Source organism: Pygocentrus nattereri, chromosome 20 (genome assembly GCF_015220715.1).
Source record: "Pygocentrus nattereri isolate fPygNat1 chromosome 20, fPygNat1.pri, whole genome shotgun sequence".
NCBI classification, from domain to species: Eukaryota; Metazoa; Chordata; class Actinopteri; order Characiformes; family Serrasalmidae; genus Pygocentrus; species Pygocentrus nattereri.
In genome coordinates, this window is record NC_051230.1 from 24,273,230 (window position 1) to 24,295,088 (window position 21,859).

The 21,859-nt window shown below is 35.7% G+C and overlaps 1 protein-coding gene across 12 annotated transcripts in view; it reads left to right on the forward strand.

Moving 5' to 3' along the window:
• Positions 1-21,859, forward strand: part of LOC108438467 (membrane-associated phosphatidylinositol transfer protein 2-like) — a 76,892-nt gene that overhangs the window by 12,384 nt on the left and 42,649 nt on the right. For 10 of the 12 annotated variants that reach the window (XM_017716284.2, XM_017716280.2, XM_017716286.2 and 7 more), the window contains exons 2-4: positions 6,907-6,949; positions 10,452-10,538; positions 15,752-15,972. In XM_017716284.2, the coding sequence (XP_017571773.1) occupies positions 15,895-15,972 (78 nt within the window). In that variant the 5' untranslated portion in view covers positions 6,907-6,949; positions 10,452-10,538; positions 15,752-15,894. Of the gene's footprint in view, positions 1-6,906; positions 6,950-10,451; positions 10,539-14,722; positions 14,867-15,751; positions 15,973-21,859 lie in introns of those variants that run through there. The other 2 variants (XM_017716281.2, XM_017716283.2) reach the window with 2 other exon arrangements.

Below are 21,859 nucleotides of genomic sequence, written 5' to 3' on the forward strand. Positions count from 1 at the left end.
GATTTCTGATCTGAGGTGAAGATTTCTTTCAGTCATAAATAACTTATGTACAATCCCAGTTCCAAAAAAATTGAGATAGTAGGTTAAATGTAAATGAAAACAGATCTGCAAATCTGCAGAGCCTTTTTAAACATTAAAAACAGTAAAAAGATATGTTTAATGTTTTAACCGATAAGTTTGTGTTCTGTCGCCAATTGTTATCACTGTGAAAGTCCCTTTCTTGCTCTGTGTAATGCTTCAGCTGCTCAACAATCCAATGTATACATCATTGCATATTGTGCTTCATAATACAGCACATTTTTTGATAGGAGACAGGTCTGGACTACAGTCAGACCAGTGTAGCATCTTACTACACAGTCATGCAGGGGCAGTCGTGGGCTGTTAGGTTAGGGAGCCGGCCCTGTGACCGGAAGGTCCCTGGTTCAATCCACAGGGCCGACAGTACTGAGGTGTCCTTGAGCAAGGCACCTAACCCCCAACTGCTCCCTGGGTGCTGCGGAAAGGGATGCCCACCTCTCCGGCAAGTGTGCTCACTGCCCCCTAGTGTGTGCATGTCTGTGAGTGTGTGTGCGCGCACTCACTAGTGTGTATGGGGTGTTTCACTTCACAGATGGGTTAATTGTGGAGGTGAAATTTCCTCGTTGTGGGACTAATAAGGGTCATTTAATCTTAATTAATGCGGAATGTAGGTTGGCATCGTCTTGCTGAAACAAGCAAAAAAAACTTGTCAAGATGGCAGCATATGTTGCTCCAAAAATACAAGTCTGCGTTATGCACAGCGTAAGTCATACTTCAGCAATGTTCAGAAATGCTGACTTCTCTGGGCTTTGAGTTCATCTGAAAAGCACTAATGCACAGTGGAAACGTAATGTAGTCTGACTCTTAGATTGTTTATTGAAATAATGGTTGTTGTATGAACCCCTCAGCATTAATGGTGCATTCACAGTTGTTGTTATTATTATTATTATTATTATATTTTTATTATTGTTATTATTTGCTCTGAAAGGTGGACTCATCAGACCACAGCATGTATTTCCACTTTGCATCAGTCTGTGTCAGATAACTTTAGCACAGAGTCGTTGTTTCTGTTGATGTTAATAAATTCCTTCCATTTTGCACAGGAGTCTTGCATTTGTAGATGTAGCAATGAGCTGTGTTTACTGACAAAATCCAAGCCCATGCAGTTATATTCATTACAGAAGCATGTCCATTTTTAATGCAGTGCCATCTGCATGACAGAAGGTCACAGGCATTCAGTATTGGTCTTTGGCCTTCATGTTTCTCAAGATTCTCTGAATCTTTTAATGATACTTTGCAAAACCTAAACCCTTTGCAAATATTATTTGTAAACTGTTGATGTATTTTTTGGTATTGAGGTGACCCTTGATTTGTCCCTCTTGTAAAAGCCTCAGCCTTACCTGGATGCTTCTAATTCTTCTAAATCTACTTATAATTTTGGAATATCTCACAATATTCATTCTAAAATTGTCGCCTGCAACACATTCCAAAAAAGTTGGAATAAGACTAGAAACATCTTGAAATGTAAAAAAAAACAAAACAACTTAAATCAGTGCTGCAACCATCATTCAATATAAAAGAAGCGTCCACAAAAGGCCTAGTCATTTTTGAGCAATGATGGGTTGTGGGAGGCACAACAAAATGCATTAGCAAAAAATGAAGCAGTTAAAAAATAATGTTCCTCAACCAGGGATTGCAAGGTTTTTAATTTATATAGGAAATTCACTCTATACACTTCATAATATCAACAAAAGATTTAGGGAATCCAGAGATAATTGTGCATGAAGGTAAGGTCTGAAAAACACAAATAAATGCATTATCAATAAAAAAAAACCAAAAAAAAAAAACACTGCAAGTCATGTCAGTGTCACGTCACTGTAAGTCCTGTCAGTGACCTCCAAAAATGCTGCTGTTTTCTCTGGGCTCAAGCTCTTCTGAAATAGACTGATACACTTTTCTGCTGTGCATTGTGATTCCCCTTTTAGAATGTTTATGGAAATAATGGGCATTATGTTCTCTGGGGAGATGAAGAGGCAATCCAGACTAGTGTAAAGTTCAAAAGCTAGGATTTGTCATGGTATCAGGGGCAGGTATCAGTGAGTAACCTGCACATCTGTAGAAGCACCATTATCTGTCGAAGTGGTATCTGATATTTGATTTAATTATATTCCGTATTCGATTGTCTGAAGAATTTGGTGTACTGCGATATTAAACATGCACTGTAACAATATCAAGCAAGTCGTGGTGAGAAAGATTTTTTTAGAGATGCAGAGCAGCCTTGGTTTCACAAGCTCCCACTGCACTGATACAGTCTGATCATGTCATATGATCTCTCCTCTGAGTTATATTAGTCTTAATAACCTGTTGTCAGGCAGCACTCATGCACTGCACTCACTTCTGGTTAGAAAAAAGTAAACGCAGCATTTAGCTGCTATGTTCACCATCTCAGCATCCAAAACAGAAAGGTTTTTATTTTTTGTCAGAGCACTGTACAGCTGCCAGAATGTCAGGTCAATGTAATGCTGTGGAATGACAGAACAACCCTCTCTACATGTCATTAGTGACATTTGTGTTTGAACAGGTTAACGCCGTTAGCTGTTTTAATAGTCTTTTATTCATCTTTATCAAGGTAATCAACAATTAAAATTTAAAGAGGCAATATAATGACAGAGAGCCTTAATTAGAGCTGTCAGTAAAAAAGAGATATGCATTGAAGCTAAAATCAGTTATTTTCTAGTCAGTTCAGATGAATTCAGAGACATTTAATTTGGTAGAACTGGTTTAAAATATATGTGCTTATTACTATTCTGGTATGTTAAGTAGTGGATACATCAATTTGAAAAAAAAATCTTCCTAGGTCACATATTCTTCACACAGGTAAACAGAGGCCATCAGCATATCTACTTGCTTAAAGGATTTAAGTACTTTTACTTTTGATACCACTGACAGAAGAGAATTGGCATTATTTTTGATGTGAAGCTAACTTCCACATATAGAGGTAGCATGCATGATGGCTTTGGTTAAGAGAGGACTCTGCTACTGCTTAAGTGTGTCCCCAGATGGTGAGAGGGGACAAATGTAAGTAAAAGGTTTGGAGGAAAAGGGATTGTAGAAATTTCCAAGAGCATTTGTATATCGTCACTGTCTAATGAAAAACATGTATCTCCATTTATTACGATATTTACTTTTCTGCATCATTTGAGCTCAGCAACTGTTCTTTACATTGTGTGAAAATTTCATTATGACCAATAGAAATGCTCCAACATTGCTTAGAATAAAAGCTGTTTCCATTAACTTGCATCGAAAGTAAAGAACGTTTTTGCCCTCACTATTTTGGAGATACAGGTTTTTCATTGGACAGCAACGATGTAGAACCTTGGAGGACTGTGCCCACACCAGTGCTCAACACAAGAAGTATATACATATATATATATATATATATATATATATATATATATATATATATATATATATATATATATATATATATATAAAAAAACTAGCTTGATATGTCCTATCACTATTGGTAAGATGCTTAAGGAACATGCTAAACAAATAACTATATTGTTGATGGTGAATCACATTCTCAAGTAATTTGTTTTGTCCCAGTCAAAGCTTAACGTACCATTGTGATAGTTCACCAGCTTGATACCAGCGTACCAAGATTAAAGTGTCCATAGCATATAAAGCGTAAGCCTCCTAGATTGAAATAAGAGTCAGATGGTAGTTGTGAGTTGTAAGCTGCAAAAACAGCATGTTTTCTCCAAATAATAAATAATACTAATAAAAAGAATAAATAAGAGTAAACCCTACTTCACTTTTAATGTCAATGGAACCAGACTTTTTTTCCAAGTCATTTTCTTTTAGTCCATTCTTCATGAAATTTACAGACAATGTAAAGGACAACCAGCATTTTCAAATAATGTCAAAAACTGAAAAACGAGGTTTTCTTCCGACAGCAGCCATATTCGTCCATTCAGCCCATAGCGCAAACATTCATGTTGAAACTATATGGAGTTTTTCAGTTTGGATTTTTGAATGAGGCAGAGTTCATTTACATATGCTTTAAGCTGCAGTAAATAAAAACAGCCTGTTTAATTCTAAGGGATTAAGAGGTTGTGAATTATGGCTGTTTTGGGTATATAAAACCACACTATGTCATGTCATGACTATGATTTAAACTAGTTTTAAAAAAAATGTGCTTTTATCAGCCATTGCAGGATCAGTGCTTTAACCATAAACTTAAGGATAGGGATTGTACAGTTACTGGTTTTAATGATATATTGGGGAATAAAGCCCAGTGATAATCCTAGCTTTTAAAATTTTAAGAATTTGATAACCATGCAACATAATTGGCTTTTTAAAAGGTAGAAATAAATAACCTGCATGTGCAAGGACAACATATTTTACATAGCTATAATCTGAAGATTAAATGTAGCAGTGCTGGTGATTATTTTTACATTTACTTAGACTGTAGTATATATTATTTTATGGTCATTGATGTCACGATAGGAAATTGTCATGGCCATATCCTTACTTCATGAGTGATGTACAGGTATTTTGTACTCACCGAGTGAAAAAATCCAGAACACATCATTTATGTTTTTGTCTGAATTATTATGTGTTCGGTGGATGACCATTCTGCTTTTCTCATATGACCCACCTGCCTACTAGCTGCCATGGTGAGCAAAGCTAACGAGGTGTTACAAGATAGCTTTTGATGAAAAGAAAGGTTGAAAAAAGCATCCTCACCCTTCCTCAGGGTGCCCATTTTACACTACTGCAATTTTAAATGAGGAAGAGAGGGAGCCAGTCCCCTCCACCATCACTGCAAAGCAGCCTTAAAATAGCTCACCCCTCCCTCTCCCTTTCTCTTTCACGTCATTGCATGATGCACAGCATTAACCCTGCTGTTATTCTGTTTTCATCCATTCTGCCTTTCATTTTTCATTTCTTTAATATTTTGCTTACTCCTAACAAATTTTAAGGTGTTTTTTTTTTTACTTAAAAGAACCTTAAAAGAGAAGTGATGCAGTGATTGTATTTACTTTGATACAGTTTTCTGCTTGGTATTACTTTCTCTTTAAAGGATTTAAATACTCTCTGTTCATGAACACGTTCATAAACACAAACAACAGATTCACTTGTTTTCCTGACCAATAGAGATTTATTCTGGAATGATTTTAAACAATCATATAACAAGTTCAAACATAGTCTCTCTCTCTCTAAACTCTCTCTCTTACTAAAATGTTTTACCGTGTATGAGATGAAAAGGATTCAAGCTGTACTGATGGCTTTCATTGTAAAACCTTATATTCTTAAATTCTTATATTCATCATCCTCCTTTGTTGATGTGTAAATCTTGTTTTTCAGCATGCAAAAAATGAGCTTGAGTCAGCTTATTTGCCTAATCTGTTTTTAACTGTTGGTTCAATAGTAAAAGTAATTTTCTGTCAACTGTCAAAAAATAACTATGTTGGTTGTTTCAGTGGAGGTTCTTGCACAGTTGTGTTGGAATTAAGTTGGGTGGGACTTTGCTGGAAGAAGCTGTGGTGAAATGTTTCCTCCAACCATTCCTAACCCACACAAACCAAAGCTTCTTTAGTTGTGCCTTGACCGTTACAAACTGCATCGCATTTTGAGTATTCTGGCTAAAAGCTCCTTAACTATGGTGGAATGTCTGTAATGCACAGCCCATCCTAACTAACTATATAATCCAGTGCTCACTTTGCAAAAGATTAGTTTATGTTTCAGTCTGACTTAAAATTCTCAAAAATATGTTATCAAAAACATTGGCTGTGTACTTTTTTCAATAACATTGAAAAGTAATTATCTTGTATAATTTCAAAAAGGGCACCCTGAATTTGCACCAGTGCTTTTAACGATATAACTTTAGAGCCCAGTCTGATGAACAAAATTTAATGGGTACCAAATAAATTTGATATTTGGAGTTTGTGAGGAATTCATTTTCTAGCTAGTGTGGTCCAGTACTAAGCTCCATTAGCAGATGGGGCTTTAACCTGAGAGGCTTAACCTGATCCTGTTTTATCAACCCATATTATTAATTCAGCGTGCAGTTTTACAAGATGCAAGTGTGTAAAACTGTCATAATCAGAATGTGTAGGCATATGTTTTTAGGACCAGTTCATTTTGCCATACTTTTTTAGTCTCTGTCTATGTGTGGAATGAATCTTGTGAAACATTTGATTCTTCTTTGTAATCTATATTATAACAATTCAGTAGCATTTAAAACTGCTCAATGTCAAAGCTTTATTTTCTGTCTGTCTGCAGGACAAAGCCATGCCATGCCAGTCTATTAGCACATGTCACTTTGGCTGGGTTTTGTGTAGTGGCACATTATTAATTATGTATACATATATAGGTTTCTCACAAACAGGCAATGGCCTTGCAACTATAAGAGTACACATTACTACTACATTGTGAATGGACCTGATAAAAAAGAATAGGGTTGGGAATATACTGCAGTTAGATTTCTCTCTTAAGAATTTCTAGGGGTGCCAATAATTGTGGCACACATAGATTTAAGAAACATTTTCAAGACAAGATTATACCATGAATAAAGATTATTTTTAAAATAATATTAATCAAAAAGCTAAGCAATCTTTGACCACTATGGGGATGCTATTGATTGTTATGTATGGGCATAAAGTATATCATGCTGTATCTAAGCTAAAAGTGAAAACTGAGTGTTATTTTACTCAAGTGCTTAATTGACTTAAAACATTTACAGCTTGCACTTGACTTTTGAGTAGCTGTATTATTTTTACTGTTATTGTTGTTTTTTTAAATGGATGGGTGTGCAGCATGGTGAAGACAGTACCATGTAACATTGTGTTAACATTAGCCTTCATTTTTCAATATTGCTAGATGCTGTGACAAGACCCAGAGCCTGGAGTCCAGGTGGCACAATGTGAGTACAGTGTTTTATTTCAAACCCAGTACAGTAAATGTATTCTTTTTTTTTTATCTTAAATCAGAATTTTTGTTGTGGTCTAACCATTTGTTGCATGCTGTAAATGCAAAAGAAATATTTTATAAAATAGTAATCATCATTCATGTGGAATTGGGTATGGGAAACCATTAAACAGGCTTCATCCAACTATTGCTTACATAGAGCACAAAAATGAAATTAAATGCAGATTCTATCTGTGCAGTTAAGGTACACTTGCAACATACTTAAAATAGTAAAATAAATCTATTAATTAAACATTTACATTTTCTAAGCATGTATTGATTCAAGGAATGCATAAATCAATTTTATATGATATGGTGGGATTTTGATTCAATACACCTTTTGATGCAGCAAAAATAAAGACAGCCTGAAAATCTGTCTTAACATTAACATTTCCATTTTCTCTTCATTAAAGCATTCAACATTTAAAAGTCCAATATTTTAGCTACAAGCTAATATTTTAGCCTTAAGCTAATATACGCTCTTGATGTGTGTGCTTTTCCTTCCTGCTCTCAATTTTGAGGTAAAGAAGAAGCAATTTTTTCAGTGTGAGCTTGATTGTTACAGTTTTTGCAAAGTAAAGCTCTGCATTGTTATTCCTAGGCTTCTTCTTCATATTCTTCTTATTGCTCTTCCAGAATCAATAAGTCAAGAACTGCTTAACATAGAAACTTTGTTAAAAACGTATCATATAGGTCTTGTAAATGGCACAATGGCTATGCTATTTTTTAACACTTTGTACTTTTTAAGATATTAAAAAGACTAGTCATTTTTTTTACCATAGTCTTATAGTGTGCCAATGTGACTATATAATCAGGTCATCTAATGAGTTTTATTATTTGAAATCAGTGCCTATTCTAAAACCATTGCCCATGTTCTTAATTAAAATTAATTTATAAATGCTCCAGTGTCCTGAACTATTTAGGAAAACACCATAGCAATGTTATTCAGAGAACTTATGGAGGTACAATGAAATGGGAAAACTGGGATTTCTTTGTGAGGTCTTCTAAGAACCCATTTAAAATCCTACCACTTGTCCAGAAAAAAAGATGACTGCATTCTTGAAGTTGCTCTGTATTGCTGCTGCTTAGCAAATGCCGCTATAAGCAGTGTCACCCAACTTTCCGCCATGCCATAATGAAGTTGTTTATGCATGTTCAGATGAAACTGAGATTTAGCAAATCCAGAGATATAAACAATAGGTTGCTTTATTTTGTTAGTGGGCTACAAGAATTTGGCCATATCACACAAATGGTGTTAGCAATTGCTAAACTGTAGTGCTGTGATTAGGTGGCTATCATCAGCAAGAAATAATGTAAGCAACAAAAATATCCAGGAATTCCACAAAAGGTGATGGCATAACAAAAATATGAAGAATACATGGAAGGGCCAATTAAAAAAAAACAAAACTAGAAATTGTATAATTGGCAAAATTCTCACAATGCTGTGTAATTAACAATAAACCGCCCTAATTCTGATAGATGGGCGGAAAACTTGATTTCAACAGCAGAAGAATAAGATTACTAAAATAATTTGGCAATTCCATCCAGCTTGCCGTCTTCATCTAGGCCATCAGTTCCAGCTGGAGCTGCTAACAACCTAGTTATTCTGTGGGCTACATAGTGCATCAATAAAACCTCAAGAAATTATGTAACCACTATTATAATGGTTGCGTATTTCTGTTTTCAGTGTCTCCATGAAATACAATTGAACTTCTCTTAGTTTTCATTTTGTTTTCTGTTTGAATATTTTTGGTTTGTTTTATAGATTTTTTAATCTTCAATATCTTTTAAAAAAGTTAGACCATTAGACCTTTAGAAAGCAAGACAATGACAGTACAGAGCATCAACTTAATCAGCTTTGAAAATGCTTTGATGTCCAATGTAAAGGGTTTGTGGTTATTATAAAAGGAAGCTTATAAAAACTTGACAAAGCAAATAAAGCTGAATAAAATACAGGTCCATGTTGGATTGAGTAGAATGATAGCCTTAGGTAGATCTATTTTACTTTGCTTTATAATGACCTATTTTATATAATTACCACAGCTGTAATAATGCTAATAATAATAAAAATAGTTCTAAACTGTGGGTGAGAAAAAATTCTGATTGGGTCAGTTTTCTTTTGGCCATTTAAAAATTGGCCACCATATTTTTTTTTTTTTGCAACAAAAGCTAAATACAGAAGCAAGAGTGTTTGGAATAAGAATGAACTAAAAAAAAATCAAGGTTAATTTATTACTAGATATTACAAGAACTACTTTGAAGAGCACTACCCATTCTCTTCTGGAAAAAAGTTGTCCGACATACCAATGGTAATATGGTTTAGAGAGTTACAAATCAATGTAGATAGTTCTTGGTTGTGCACACTGAGCAGCCCTACACAAGTGCTAAAAACTATCTTAATTAAAAAAAGCCATATGATGGAAAAATTAATTTTAAATTTCTTTAAATGAAAGAGTTAACTTTCAAAGGCATTGATTGATGAATAATTTAGTTAAAATGTTGTTTATTGCTGATGTGATCACAGTTGCCACTGTTACTTAAAGATAACAGGTGCTCCATATAGAGTTTTATTCAGTCTCCAGTTGATTTTGGTTGGGTTAAAGTCAGGATCAGACAGTCGGGTTTAGGTTCAGAACTCAGTGAGTCAGGTCTAATTAAAGCTACACATTTCGTAGTCTTTCAAAGGTTCCAAGCATCCAAAATGAAGTGACTGAAGTTTGTTTTTCAGATTACCCTTTGAATAAGGCACAATATATAGCAGTTAAAAAGGAGCCGAGGTAGTTTACATATATGACTTTTAAAAGTTAAAAAAAACAACTTGTATTTAGTCCATACAATGACACAAGTGACATTCCGAAAAAAAAAAAGAATGTAAAATATTAACTATAATAACAGTAAGGGAATCAATAATGATATTCCATGGCTATGACAAACTACTGCCTAAAATTCTTGCCAGCATGTGATAAACCGTATGGTTTTGCACATTGAGCCGGTAATAAAAAGAAAACCTCACTTTGAACTTGAGAATAGTCAGACCTGTGTTTTAGCACACATACAGTGCCCTTGTTTGTATCTTCATTCACTTCACTTGAAAAAATGTCAGAACTTTTCTCCTATTAAACATTTTGCTTATGTCAGTCATGAGGCCTGAGATTTATGGTTGCCATTTTCTTACTGTTATCTAATAGACTTAAATTACACTATTATTACATTGTAATGGGTATTAATCATGCAAATTGCAGTATGTTCAGTAATACAAGTAATGGAGATCAATTATTTTTTCAAGTTACCCTGTTACTTACATCTCCCCACTTAATGTTCAAAATGTACAGTACATTGCAGTTAATTGATGCATTGATTTTTCCAAAAGTATGAAATGATTACGTGGTCCTCAGTTATTTTCCATTTCTTGGGCTATTTCTGTGAGTTACATAAGGTCTTTTCTCCCTGTTGCACAGATCTCACTCCTGGGTCCTTCTACCTTTGACTGTAGTCATTGCGTGGATGCTGAGAAGCTACCCACAATGTTGAAATTCTTATTTATGGTCAGTGCATGTTTTCCAGAACTTTATGTTTGTTTTTTTGCTTTTCTCTCAACCGTATTTCTTTATAATTCAATCAAAAGTCAAGATCAGATGGAAATTAAACCACATATATAGATATATAAAATATTAATATAACATAAATATAAATATTATGTCTCTATTGCTTACTGCTAAACCAATGAGGCTTTAGTTCAGTTAGTATATAAAGGTAGTAGAACATTCCCTCTGATTATCAGAGTATTATGTAGTAAAAACTGATAAGATTCAACAGTACGTAATCCCTTAAATGACCATGGTAAACCAAGGGGTCCCAAAGTTTTATTACACACAATCACCCAAGAATAGCTCAATCAGTTTACACTGAAGTCACTATAGTTACTGAATAATAAGCCTTAGTTTGTAAAATCTTGGGATTTTAAGGATTTCATTGTTTGACTTCTCATGAAGTTGTTTATCATAGCCAGTATTAAAACATTCTTGATGAAGGTTGTTCATTTATCGTAGATATTTTTGACTACTCACAGAACCAGTACCCTGAGATGCAGGCATATCTGATGTTTTTATGTTGTAAGAGAACCACATAACCACATAATGAACATTCTGCATTACCACTCCTGTAGTGTTACTTTACTATCTAGATGAATCAAAGGTAACATATTGTAAATATACAAAAAAACCTTTGCATGGCAATGAGTTTTACTTAAGATACTTAAGTAATCTAAAAGACTGTGGTGTTCTTCCAAATCCTGTGAGGCTTCTAGTAAGTAGCATAAAAATAGAGAGTTATTTAGGACAGGCCCCCAGTTATGCAAGGTGTAGATATGTGCACACACATTTATTTCAATTATTTAATTAGTTAAAGCTGTCATTGTTGACCTGGCTTAAATTTTTTTACCATGTAGAAAATCATCTGCTTCATATTATGGCTCTACTGTATCTTTCCTCTGTAAGTCTGTAACTAGAACACTACTATTTGCACTATCGATCTTCAGTATTTATTATTTGTTATATTTGTTCTTGGTTTTAAACCAAGGTGTATAGCTAGGCAAAGCAATTATTCACACATTTTATGTACGTTATATTACAAACTTCTCAAAAAGCCTACGAAAATGTAGACTGAATAAATTTGGAAAAAAATGGAATCTGGAAACTGTTTTCATTTATCAAACCAGGAAAATTGTTTAGCCACTTAATTTTTAGCAATAGATGAGCTAATGCTAAAGCCAACGCTGGAGCTAGTGAAAAAAACATTTATCATTTGACATCATATGAAAATCATTTTTAACAAGTACAGTAATTGTCATTGCAGGTTTGCTCTACCTTCGCCTGCTGATGGAAGGAACATTTAGAGACAATCATGACTGGCTGAGAAGCAAGTCAAGATATATTTTTGTAATGTCAATTTCTGTGCAACTTCTGAGAAGGCCTTACCCCCAGATCTATCTATCTGTAGTTCATATGTGGGTCCCATTATGTCAACATTTTTGATTGTGCCATATCACACACTTACATTCAAACCAGAGAAGACAGCCTGTATTTTTAGAACAAAAACAAGAGTATTGCTAGAATTTCCAGTCCAAAGTATCTTGCTTGAATATGACCAGATTATTGCATAGGATACTGTCCATGATTGCAGTGAAGTTTGCAGTTCAAGAAGAGAAAGCGTGGCTGTTTTATGACCTCTAAGTGAAATGTGTTTGACGGATATAGCGGATTTAGCTGAGTTTGATATGTGTTTACTGTGCAGATGGAATAAGAATAAGCACTGCTTAAGGAAAATTGCAACAGGTCTTTATATGGAAGAACTACTGAACAGTATTTAATGAATGAGTGACTTGTCAAAAAGTTGTAAGTAGGTAACTTAAGCTGCATTTAAAGAGTGAGTTGTTTTAATAGGACATAAGCGTGCTTTGTGCTCCCCAGGCACCACAGCAGTACCATGACACCCAGTGATTTTTAGAGTCTAAAACTATGACACAGTTCTTTAATTTGATTCAGAAACAGGAGAAACTAGATTCTGTAGGCAGTATTTGTGATCTGTTAAATCCATCATATTATTATAGATATTTCAAGTTTGGCAAAATGATCTAGAGCAGGGCTGGATCTAGTCCTGGAAGGCTTGTGTCTAGCACAGTTTGGTGATTTACCTACTTAAACACACCTAGTTTAATTAATCTGTTAATTGACAGGTTTAGTGGGTATGTTTGAGTAGGGTAACTACAGACCTGGGCTGGAGAGATGTGCACCCCTGATCTACATAATGGTAAAACATTATTTAAACACCATACTCTTCTTAAACAGTCTATTGTTAATGCACAGGATTTTTTTAACAGAACGCAGCAGGTAGAATATTAACTCATACTAGGAAACAAGATCATATTCATAAGATGGAAATATAACCAAAAACAGTTTTACCTGCCATCCCCCATTTAAGGTTCTGCCTGGATTTCCTTAACTTTCAGTAAGTGTAACAGTAACAATCTTGTTTTACATACTTCAATATGTGTTTGGCAACTGGCTTGTGAGATTGGCAGGGGAGGTAGGTGAAACACTGGTTTATACGTCATTACAGTCCCAGACGAGCAAATACTTTTGGCAATATAGTACAATATTTTAGCAATATAGTTCTCCTAATAAAAGTGATAGGAGTGTGCTTAGGGGAATTTTTGACCATTCTTAATCCATTAAATGTCTATGCAGGTACTATGCACTTGTTATTTACAGGCTATCTATAACTGGTTTAAAGCTGTCTTTTTGATATGTGCAGTTATTCCATTTTCTAGAAATACTGTAATACCTATGATGTACTCACAAAAGTACAAAACACATATTTGTGCCCTCTAATGCACACCTCTGCTTTTGGGAGACAAGACTTGAGCCAATGCTCTGTATCAGCCTTGCCTTTTCCTCCCACAAACCCTCCTCTGCTCTGCCACATTGCCCACACTAGCCTACTTTTACCTCCCAGAACTTCCCAAGAGTCCAGTTATTTTGAGTCTAGCGTGATGTTCTTTGTATGTACCATCCCATCTACAAGACTGCGTTTTGCAGGAAGAGCTATAAAAAGGGCACTGAGTAAAAAAGAAAGATAACATTTACCCCCAGAAGAAGTACTTGGTCTCATGTAGCAGAGTTTGAAATAAAACCTTGTGGTAAGGGGATTTGAGTGAGAACTAAGTAAGCCAGAATATTAGCTAATACTGTAATCCAGAGTCCACCTAGTTGTCCCTTGTTGTTTTTCTATTTTGGTCATTTGACTTCACGTCACAGTAGCTGACATCATGAATGCTTAATTAAGCCCTGGATGGTTGTAGGTCTAGGTAGATGTGTGTAATAGGGTGAATAACAAAAGTTAATACCCCCCCTTGTTCTAAGCAAAAAAATACTGTGCTGGTCATAGTTATGTGGCTTAAATGTTATATAACCATACTTTAACTCCTAACCTAACATCTCAACTGAAATACATACAGAGACTTTAGGAATGTTTGCTTAACATGTGTGTCCTCGATGGGCATCAGTATATGGAATTGGAGCTTTCTGTGTGCTGTAGTGTTTTCTATCATTATATAAAAGAAACAAAATACTTGAGAGTGACAATTGAAGACAGTTGGACTGTGAAACATGTTTATACACATTTTTTTCTAGCTCAGAGTGGTACTTTCTTGTGCACAAAAATCTAAAACTTTTCTGTGATGTTAGGTCTTGTTATAACTGATGATAGCATTGCAAAGTAGTTTTATTAAAGGAAAAGAGTAGATTAAATGACAGAAATTTGAAATCTGATTTGAAACCTTTTAATGCCAATGTAAAAAACAGCTGTTTCTGCTTTTAATCATACCTGCATGGCTGAGTGCAGACATGGATATGTTCATTCCTCTGTTTTACTTCTGTTTTGTTGCAAATCACATGGCAGAGACACATTTTTGTTACATTTTCTTAAATATTTTATGGATCTGCAGATGAAATTCACCATCAGGTGTGACCAAGTAAACACCAATAATTCTTTATACTTATTCAGTGTGCAAGTAACTCCCAAAAAAACAAAGTCATTATCCTAGTTTGCTGTTTTATGGTGCCGTGGTGCACCCAATCACTCCCCCAGACTTAATCTGTTTTTTGCTTAGCCAGACCATGTGACGTACACCTACTCTTTTTCTTCGCCCCCAGTTAATTCTGTATGTAAGTCTTGTACGCTACTGAATGTAGTTGTCATACAGACAGACTGAACATGAAATTGCCTGATAAGGGGAATTACCACACAGATTCATTAGATTCTGGAGTTTGAAGAAATCTACACCTGATGATCCAGGATCTACAGACAGGTTGAGGTCTGAAAAAGTCTTCTTCAGTGTTCTTGTAATCATCTGCCAAGAATGAGAGAGTACAGTGTGCAATAGCTTTATCAGTTGACATGCCATGTAGATATGTTGATTAAAGGATTCATGAGCAAATGAAGTGAAAATTGTGACCTATGTCATTCATGTGGTTTTCTACAAAGGATTTTTAGCTTTTTGAATTAAGTTCATTGCCTTTTGGATTGCATGTGACATGATGGATAAATTTATTTGTAACCATTTTAGCTTGCTTATTTATTTTGGTAGAATAACATACATACAGGTAAAAATGACAAGCTCACCTGAGACTTGCAGGAATCCATTGAACATGATTTTACTAATAAATATGCTGAAGTGTAGTCCTTTGTGACTCTTGCCTTAATTATGAATCCTCTTTAAAAATCCTCAACTGGACATACTTACAGTTTTTATACATGCTACATAATGTTTTCAAATAGTTATTTCCATAATATTACTTGTACTGAAAAACATTGTAAGCAAATAGAAAGGAATGCAAAATAGAAATATTTTTTACCATTGGTGACCTTTGGAGCCCATCAGTCACATCCACTCAGTGGTTTGTAGTAATGGCCAAACTTGTTGCGCTTTATTATTGCTGTAGTGCCTTTCATTTTATTGAAATAAAACTGTAGTACTCAAAACAGTGGAACGATTCTATAACAGGATTAATTATTTAACAAGCTTATTAAGTCTCAATGGATGCCTTGTTCGGTGGATTAAGAGGTAAACAATAATAAGGGATCAGTTTGTAATATTTAAGCTCTTTGCAGTGGTGGAGATACAAGATACAATACAGCTTATAATAGTATAAATAATGTTGTTCATGAAATTGTTTTGTCTTCTCTGTATTATCTGTAGGTTTTGGCACTGATGACTTTGGTGGCTGTTTGACACACCTCGCTTCCTCCTTCTTCCTCAAGCCCTTTCCCCTCCCTCCCTCTCTCTCCACTTGCCCCTGTATCCCTTCCTCGAATATTCCTCAAATAGTCACGCTTCCCAGGATGCTAATCAAAGAATACCGTATCCCCATGCCTCTGAGTGTGGAGGAGTACCGCATTGCCCAGCTCTACATGATCCAGGTAAAGCCACAAAGATTTTGAGGTTTGTTCCAATGTCTTTTTTCTATGATTTACAACTAGGGCTGAACTATTATATGAATATGTTAGTAGTTCTATAATATTACAAATGACTTCACTGGTTATTTTAGTAGTTTTAAAAGGGTCAAACAATAAAAATGAACTTATACCTTGAACTCTTGGTTTTATTACTTTACAGTAGTTAGTATTATTATTCAGTAATTGCTCTAAACTGTTGTGTAAGTTATGAAGTTATGTGAGTGAGGAATTGAAGTGTGTGCTAACATACAGATCCTTATGGTTTGACTGAACAAGCCATGTAACAAACCATATAAAAGATTAATGAATATGTATTTGCTAATTGTATTAATGTGTACTAGGAAGCTGTAAAAGGACACAAAAATGTGTCCTTTTACAAAAAGAAATTATATTTACAAAAACAATTATGTAAATGGATGTGTTGGTCAACTTCTTAATGTGAGAGAGACCTGTAGAAGAATTTAAAATATGCAAATTGTCAACTAATGGTTGCCAATTCGTCAAGAAACGTAACCCCTTAAAACCCCAGACTTCTTACATACTAAGGGTTATTATTTAGTAACTCCAGGGACTGAACTATTCTTATGTTATAGAAGTGTGTAAAATTGCCTTCTTCTTTTAAAAAAATTAAAATAAAAAATCAAGCTTAATCGACAAAATCATTCATTGAAAATCATTCATAATTCAGCTGTGATTCCTGATACTAATTTTCTATTAGAGAAATAGACAAATTACTGCTTAACAGAGTGAGACTTGGTTTCAGGAGAAATAACTAATCATCATCTTAAAGAGATCTCATATTGAGTGAGGCACTGCAAACAATGAAGAACATTATATTTAAAAGTGAAGGACACAAACCTCCCACAATTTCAATGCACTGTTTATTTGTGCATTTGGTTTAAATAGACTGAAAAGGTGTCATCAGTGACATATAATGCTTTCACTATTAATAGTGCAATTTCATTAAGCAAAGGGATAAAACTGCACTCTGTACCCTCTTCATGGCACAATGACCAGATTAGTTTTAGCAGTACTGCTCAGTGATCAATCTTGTGTCCCTGTGCTTGTGTGGTGGCAGTCATAACCTGACAAGATTACAGTTGGATGCCAGGTTGCTTTTGCCACGTGGAAGACTTCTTCTGTTTCATTAATATTTCCCAGTAGTTGTTTGTTTTCTTGTTGTGCTGAGAATTGAATTTCTTTTTTTTGCAAGCTTTGTCACTCAGGGGTCTAATTTATCAGTAGTAAATGTTTATTTTAAGGCAAATGTGTAGAGATATTTGGTAATATAACAGCTAACACACAATATTATTAAAGTGAACACAGCCCCAATAACAGCATGCATGCTAACAAAATGAGGCAAGTGCCTAAGGGCTTAGTCCATCACTGAGAAATTGTGAGTTTGAATCCTGACAAAGCCATCTGTGCCCAGGATGTCTAGAGAACACTTGTTAGTTGCATTGTGCAGTTGATGGAGTTCTGACCCTGGGTAGATTCCAAGAAAGACTGGGTAGAACAGAAAAAGATTTTTGCTGGTGTTGTTTTTATTTTATTTATATATATTTTTGCAGAAATATTTGCAGTTGAACAGTTTTTTGTAATTGGCAACTATTAGCATGTTTTTTGCAGAACAATAAAGCATTGTATCATTAATCGCAGTTTCTATTCAGATTATACCGAAGTAGGTTTCAGTACATCAGAGAACATCAGAGTTTTCTCTGGCCTCTAGTTCTGTTATTTTCTTGATCCTGAAAGAGTAAGGCTGTTTCTGGCCTGCACCACCAATGACCCATGATGACCCAGGCTCAAATCACAGCACCACTGTTACCCTGACAACCAATGACATCAGTGGCAGCATGCCTCTGGTTATATCTTCTCTATGTTTGCTGCTCAGAAAAAAAGAGAAGGAGAGTTGTGGGGTTGGAAGGAAAAGAGTGAGTGGGAAGGTTGTGCAGTGAGAGAAAGAGAGAAAGAAGAAGTCTTAAAAAGGAGTCTCAGTTTAACTTACTGGGTGTTGCCATGGTAACAAAATGACTGGTGTTTACCTGCCATGTTGTTGAGGGATATGACATTCCAGTATCCTTGTTGTTAACTATTGTTCCAGAACTGAATTGTGACAACAGACTTAAAAAGCCCAAAGCCATCCGTGGCCGGGAGTCCAAGAGAGCACAAGTGGCTTCGTTCTCTGGGTGTACAGATCCGTACAGATCTGGCAGTTGGTGCTTTCTTCCAAGCACGTTCAGCTGTTCAGTGACGTTGCGTGAGCGGCAGTTCGAAAAGATGCTGTAGCTTCACAGGTCTCAGAGGAAGCCTGTGTTGGCCTTCACCCTCCTAGCATTGATAGTATCGTGTGAGTGGGGGAGTCCTAACTAGCAGGTGGAATTGCAGATGACTAAACTGGGGAGAAAATTGGGTAAAACAAAAAAAAAGCCCATAACATTAAAACCAAATTGTCCTCACTTTTTATTTAATTAAAATTAACATATGTATATAAGCATTAACATTAAACGTAAATGTTAGTTTTAAAATGTAACAGTCACTCCCAAGTCTATGCAGTTCAAATAGGAAAACCAACCTGCAAAAGGAACTGTTTTGAATTTATCGTTTTTGTACATCATGAAAAAAACATATTTAAATACGCTGACCAGCCACTTTATTAATTACACCTACTTAGTTTCTACTCTCTTTGTCCATTTTTTCAGGTTAATTTACCATATACAGTGCCTCCAAGTAGTATTCAACCCCCTGCAGATTTTGGAGTTTTACACATTTGGAGTTAACTTAGCATTGTGAAATTTGGACAGTAGATGGGCCTGGACATGTGAAATACACTGCAGCAAAAAATAATGTTATTTTATTTTACTGTTTATTCATTTTTTTTAAATTACAAATTTTACCAGAGGGTCAATTGTTATTCAACCCCTCAAACCACCAGAATTATGTTTAGTTCCCTCAAGTATTGAGAAGTAATTGAGGTATTAACAACAATGAGCTTCACATGCTGTCACAAGGTCACAAGGCTGTCAAGGGGTACAAAACCTTTTTTCAAGGAGTTGGGCCTACCTGTCTCCACCGTTGGGAGCACCATCCAGAAGTGGAAGGCTTGTGGAGCTACTGTTAATCTTCCACGCCCTGGACAGCCTTTCCAAGTCTCCTCCTGTGCTGAGGCCAGGCTTGTCTGAATGGTCAAGGCTGACCCAAGGGCAACAAGGAGGGAGCTCCACGAAGATCTTGTAGTAACGTACTCCACCACAATGGTCTCCCTTCCAGGTAAGCCCCTAAGGTACCTTTATTTTCAAAGCGCCATGTCGAGGCCCGTCTCTGAGGCAGACTGGTTCAAGGTTCTGTGGTCTGATGAGACCAAGATCAAGGTCTTTGGTGCCAACCACATCCGGGGTGTTTGGCAAGAGGATGGCACTGCATACGACCCCAAGAATACCATCCCTATAGTCAAGCATAGTGGTGGCAGCATCATGCTGTGGGGCTGCTTCTCAGCCAGGGGGCCTGGCCATCTGGTCTGCATCCACGGGAAGATGGCCAAAAACCTCCACTCCTCAATCATCTTAGATGGGTCATCATTTCATCTTCCAACAGGACAACAACCCCAAGCACACAGCCAAGAAAACCTAAGCCTGGTTTAAGAGGGAAAATATCAAGGTGTTGCAGTGGCCTAGTCAGTCTCCTGACCTTAACCCAATTGAAAACTAGTGGAAAGTCCACAAGAGATGTCCATAGAACCTAGACAACTTGGAGAAGATCTGCATAGAGGAGTAGGCTAAGATTAAAGACTTTTCTGTTTAATGCACATTTTTCTTCCTCCTCTGTATAGTTTTTTTTTTTTGCTATGCTAGCTTGTTGAACAAAATCTGCAGGGGGTTGAATACTATTTGGAGGTGCTGTAGGTGTGTTTTAGCTTTAAAATTACTGACTGTACTCCATCTTTTTATCAGCATAATTCGTTACCCCCCCCTCCTCACCCTGTTCTTAAATGATCAGTAATCTATGCAGCATGCTTCTTATAGGTAACAGTATGTTTTACAGTGTCTGAAAGTTTGTTTAAAATTACCTAACAGCAAAGATGTGATATATGCAGTTTGAATTATTTTAATTTGTGAGCTTGCTTTCTTGCTACCTACATTAGCTTCCAGTGTAAAACTAAGGAAGTGAACTTCTAACCATGTTTGGCTAGCTGAAAACCTTTATGTTAAGTGGGAAAGTGAGACTTTCTTGTAGTTGTTCAACAAATGGCTCTGTCTTCCAGGAGGACTGATCCTGATGTTTTTGTGCTCTGTGTCTCAGAGAAGACTGTTGGTGTGTGTGTGTGTGTGTGTCTCTGATCAGCCACTGGTGGTGTTGAGAGTAGGAGCACATGTAATGAAACGCCTGTCAGGGTTAATGAGAAGCTTTGAGTTGGACGGCTCACACTCCTCTCTGCTCCTCCTTCGCTTTTCTTCCGTTCCCTTTTTGCTCATCCCACACTGACTTTAGGCCACACAGGCATCAGCAAATAGCATTCCATCAACTTTATTTACAATTATTAAGATAAATGTAGCATTTGCTCAAATGTAAAAAAAAATCTATATTTAAAAAAATATTTAATATTATAATAATTGCTGTTTCCATCACCTACATTGACAAAAGTTTTAAAACGTTTACATAAAGACCCAAAACCCAAAATGGTTTTGGAAACAGAACACATTTTGCTGTTAAAATGTTAAACCATATTTATTGACCAGTAGATTTGATTGGAAATACTCTGCATTCAACTGCATGACCTGGCTATATGGTTTCTCATGGTTTATCTGATTTTCCAGACATTTGGTACATCTCCCACCAGTTGGCACTAATTCAAATCCTAGATGTCAAATACCATGTATCATAAATCAAAAACATTCAATTTGAAGTACGTTCATTTGGTACATACATTATAAATTCAAGTTTCAGGTTTCCAGTTATGCTACTGAGCTGGACTTTGCTGGTGTAGAATAGATTATCAAAACTAGTCAGGTTGAAAACCATGTTTTCTGCATGTTTACACGACCAAAAAAGCTACACCTGATCTTTCCCAACAGAGTATCCTATTACATGCACACAAAATGAAAATCAGTTTCACTGTGCAAAAGACTACCTCCTTCATCATTTGCAGTTTTCAGAATAGGCCATGACCATATGTAGAGCTTGGATTTACTAAATTCTTCTTACGTGTAACACAGTAATTTATATCTGTGTACTTTGACAAATTGGTCACCAAAGACATGCCCATGTAGGTCTAAAGAAAGACACATAGAGGTGTACTCCTTATCCAAGAAAGGAGAACAGTAATTAACTGGTCTTCAATTTAAATTCAATTTAACAACTGGTTTGTTGTTCAGCACTGGTTGTCTCCATAGAATGCCAAGGTTGTAATGGAATCATCAGCTGTGGTCTTCTCAAATATTGATTTTCCATTTTCATTGATTAGTCCGAAAGTGACAGAATGAAAAGAAGAGGCAATGGCTCATGAAATCAAATAATGGGGATTTGAAAGTTTGAGTCAAATGTTTATGAAATTTAAATTCTAATTTAAAAGGTCCCTTTAAAGTGTGATTCTCAACAATACACATACACCGGGAGATCAACTTCAGTTTATCTTCTGCTGTAGTCTAATGAACTGGCTCTGTATGTGATAGTGAAAATTCATGTACTGTAGAAGAAAAAGTCACATTCACACATGTTAATAAAAAATGAATATATGCCATCAGATGCAGATCAATTTTTTAATTTTATTTTATGTAAATCAAAAAGCAACTTATCAATATATTCTAGAACAAAAAGAAACTTCTTCCTCTTTCCCTACCCATCCTATCAGTCC